Here is a 4,542-nt window from a genome sequence, read left to right on the forward strand (position 1 = left end):
ACCCCTGAACCTTCTATGTTAAGACATTGAAAAAAGAGGAGCAAACTAAACCCATGGCAAACAGGAAGAAATAAAACAACAAATATTAGATTGGAAATGAGTGACATAGACAATAGAAGAACAATGGAGAAAATCAATGAAACTGGAAGTTGGTATTTTGAAAACATGAACAAAATTGATGAATCCTTAACTAGGATGACCCATAAAAAATAAAATAAAACTCAAATTGCTAAAATCTGGAATAAAAAAGGGGTATAAATACCAATCTTATAGATAAAATTATTTTAGTGGTATGCTATGAACAACTGTATGACAATGAATTAGATAATATAGATATAATGGAAAATTCCTAAAAAATCAGAAACTATCAAACTGAGGCAAGAAGAAATATAAAATGTAAAGAGATTGGAATACTACCATCTCTCACCATATATAAAAATTAATTCAAGATGGATAAAAGACTTAAATATAAGTCATAAAACATTAAAAATTCAAGAAGAAAACATAGGAAAAACTCTTCTAGACATCAGCCCTGGCAAAGAATTTATGACTAAGACCTCAAAGGCAAATACAGCAACAACAAAAATAAATAAGTGGGACTTAATTAGATTAAAAACTTCTGCATAGCAAAAGAAATAATCAACGGTGTAAACAGGCAACCTACAAAATGGGAGAAAATATTCACAAACTGTACATCCACCAAAGGGCCAATATACAGAATCCACTAAGAACTCAAACAAATCAGCAGGAAAAAAACAAACAACCCCATCAAGAACTGGACAAAAGACACGAACAGAAATTTTTCAAAAAGAAAAGATAGACAAATCACTGGCAAACATATGAAAAAATGCTCAACATCACTAATCACCAGGGAAATACAAGTTAAAACCACAATGAGATACCACTTCCCTGTATCAGAATGGCCATTATTAAAAAGTAAAAAATCAGTAGATGCTGGTGTGGATGCAGAGAGAAAGGAATGCTTATACATTGCTGATGGGACTGCAAATTAGTATAACCTCTATGGAAAAGAGTATGAAGATTTCTCAAAGAACTAAAAGTAGTTCTTTGATCTACCATTTGATCCAGCAATCCCACTACTGGGTATCTACCCAAAGGAAAAGAACTCATTCTATCAAAAAAGCACCTGCAGGCAAATGTTTATTGCAGCACAATTCACAATTGCAAAGATGTTGAATCAACCTAAGTGACCATCAATTTGTTAGTGGATAAAGAAAATGTGATACACACACATACACACACACACACACACACACACACACGTGTGTGTGTGTGTGTGTGTATAACATGAATTACTACTCAGCCATAAAGAGAAATAAAATAATGTCTTTTGCAGCAACTTGGATGGAACTGGAGTCCATTATCCTAAGTGAAGTATCTCAGGAATGGAAAAACAAACACCTCATATTGTCATTAATAAGTGGGAGCTAAATGGTGGGCACACGTGGGCACAAAGAGATGTAAAGGATATCGGAAACCAAGAAGGGAGGAGAGTGGGAGGTGGGTGAGGGATAAAACTTACCTTCTGGGTACAATGAACACTATTCTGGTGATGGGCACACTAAAAATCCGACTTAAGCATTATGTAATGCATCCATGTAACAAAAACATTTGTACCTCCTTAACATTTTGAAATTAAAAAAAAGAGATTGAATTACTCATTACAAAAATTCCCATAAAGAACATCTCTTACCCAGGTGGCTACTAGTAAATTTCTACCTAATATCTAAAAAAGAATTGCTGATCCTTCATAAAATCTTCCAAAAGAGAAAAGTGAAGAAAACATTTGCAATCTAATTCTATGCAGCTACTGTTATCCTGATATCCAAAGACATCACAAGAAAATAAAACTACAGACCAATATCCCTTATGAATAGAGATGCAAAAAGTTGTCAACAAAATACTAGAAAACCACATCGAGCAGCATATTTAAAGGATCGTACACCATGACCAAGTAGAATTTATCCCAGGAATGTAAGGTTGGTTAAACATTTGAAAGTAAATTAATATAGTACACCATACTGACAGCATGAAATACAAAAGAATCTGTGAATAATAAGGGTCTGCACAGTATCTGATAAGAGACTTGTATCTGGAATATATAAAGAACTCTTAAAACTCAATAAAAAAGACAAATAGTTCATTTTAAAAATGGGCAAAGAAAATAGACATTTCCCCAAAGAAGAAGTATGACTGATCAGTAAGCACATGAAAAGATGCTCAACATCGCTGCCCATTAGCAAAATACAAATAAAAACTACACCACTTGACACATAGTATGATGGGTGTAATAAAAAAGACAGAAAACAAGTGTTGGCAAAGAAGGTTAGAAGTTGGAACCCTCAAAAATTGCTGGTGTAAATATAAAGGGGTGCAGTCACTTTGAAAAACAGTTTGGCAGGTCCTTAAAGGCAAAATACAGTCACCATATGACCCAACAATTCCACACCTGGGATTATACCCCAAAGAAACGAAATATGTTCACACAAAAAGTTGTGCATGAACAATTATAGCAGCATTATTAATAACAGCCAATTATTGGGGAAAAACAAAATGTACATTTGCTGATGAATGATAAATAAAAAATGTGATATATCCATGTTATAGAATATTATTCAGCAATTAAAAAATGAAATATTGATACATGGATACATGCTACAATATGAATAAACTTTTAAAACATGCTAAGTGAAAGAAGTCAGTCACCAAAGATCATATATTGTATGATTCCACTGATATGAAATGTCCAAAGTAGGAAAATCCACAGAAACAGAAAGTAAATTTGTGGTTGTTTAGGAACGGAGGGAAGGAATAAATGGGAATAACTGATATTGGGTATGGGGTTTCTTTGGGGGGTGATGAAACATTATAAAATAGATTGTAGTGATAGTTACACAATTCTGTGAATACACTAAACACCACTGAATTGTACATTTTAAATGGATAAGTTGTATGGCATGTGAATTACATGTCAATTAAGCTGTTAAATTTTCTTTTTTTTGGTACAAACTCTTTCATGTTGCAAATTTCCACCAGATACTTTATTTCTCCTTTGGAAAATACTTCCTTAATTCCTCCTCATTTTGGGGCTTGTATTCATTATCCTTAAGTCTCATAAATGGTTTTTAGCACATGCTGAAGAAGTTAAAAGCTCAATTTTCTTTGTCATGATTATGTTTTCTAAGTAATACTCTGAATAGTAAATGGAAATCCAGTATTCATCACATTATTACCTGTTTTATTGATGATCAATAATTGAGTGAGAGAGTCACGTGGTTGTTGTCCAGGAGCAAGGAAGTACGAATGAGGAGAAAGTCTCCAAGTGTAACTGTTTTGATATATTTTCACCATTATATTCCCCACAAGAAGAGGGGACAGTCCAACCACTAGCATCAACAGCCTACACAGAAGAAAATTGCCAATGTGAATGCAATGTCATTTCCTAACCTAAAACTATCTGAGCAGTTTATAATGTAATGAGGTCAAGAAATTACGAAAGTTAAACACATGGCTCTCTGTCTCATTTCTTGAGTATTTTTTCTTTTTCTGACCTCTAAATTGGAAGTGATAAACTGTAAATTTATCCTTTGTTCATTTCTGGCCATTTGATATCCCCCCCAATTTCATGGGTTATGTGTCCTTTGACGACATGTCCAGATTCTGCCTCTCTCCCGTGCTTCCAGTGTGATGCTCTCCCTTCCTGCTAGTTGATTTATCAGCACTGTACTCTGCATTTTTTTCACATTGACTCTTCTTCCCATAGTCCCTACGTCTATTAGTGACCACATGATTTCTTACGTCTTCAGCCTCCAATTTTAAATTATTTTTCACTCCTTATTCTCCTGTATTCCCTATTTCACATAAATTGAAAAATCCTACTATACTGTCATTATATTTTTCACTTTCTCCATTCCTATCTTGTCTGAAGTCTTGCTAAATGGCTGATATCTGTCTGTTCTTTTACTCTCTGAAGACTCTCTATAGAGTGTTGACAGATTCATATTAAAGATTTTTCTTAAATCATGCTCATCTCCTTGTTAAAAATTCTCAATGAATTCTCATTACTTATTCACTTAGCAAGTATTTATTGAGATTCAATTATGTGCCACGTCTTCTATCTCCTTATCGCTTAATCAAAGTATTCAGAGACAAGTCATTGATTGACAGCCAAGTTTCCATGGGCTCTGATGTGACAGCCATTAGCTCCAGGGTGCTAATGGGAAGTGATATGATTCTTGGGAGCAGGGATGGTACCGATTATGCACACCGGAGGTATGCAGAATGAGCAACTTTCACTTAGAGGGCTGGAGGGAAGTCATGACATCTAGGGCAGAGCCAGTAGGATAATGATGGGAAAGTCGGGCCATCCAGGGAAGAGTCAGTAGGATAATCATATAGCATCTAAAATAGGGCATTGGCATATTGATATTGGGAAAGAGGATACACATCTCAGTACATCTGTCACCTACCACAGTGGAGAATTTGAGAGAGGAAATATTACAGGAAAATTTATATGACTTC

General features: G+C 34.6%; 1 protein-coding gene across 1 annotated transcript in view; it reads right to left on the reverse strand.

The window, feature by feature from the left end:
- Positions 1 to 4,542, reverse strand: part of LOC105824688 (ATP-binding cassette sub-family A member 8-like) — a 107,638-nt gene that overhangs the window by 24,964 nt on the left and 78,132 nt on the right. The window contains 1 exon segment of the mRNA XM_012662222.1: positions 3,255 to 3,421. Within this exon segment, the coding sequence (XP_012517676.1) occupies positions 3,255 to 3,421 (167 nt within the window).

The sequence above is a fragment of the Propithecus coquereli genome, unplaced genomic scaffold (assembly GCF_000956105.1).
Source record: "Propithecus coquereli isolate 6110/MARCELLA unplaced genomic scaffold, Pcoq_1.0 Scaffold76, whole genome shotgun sequence".
Taxonomy (NCBI): Eukaryota; Metazoa; Chordata; class Mammalia; order Primates; family Indriidae; genus Propithecus; species Propithecus coquereli.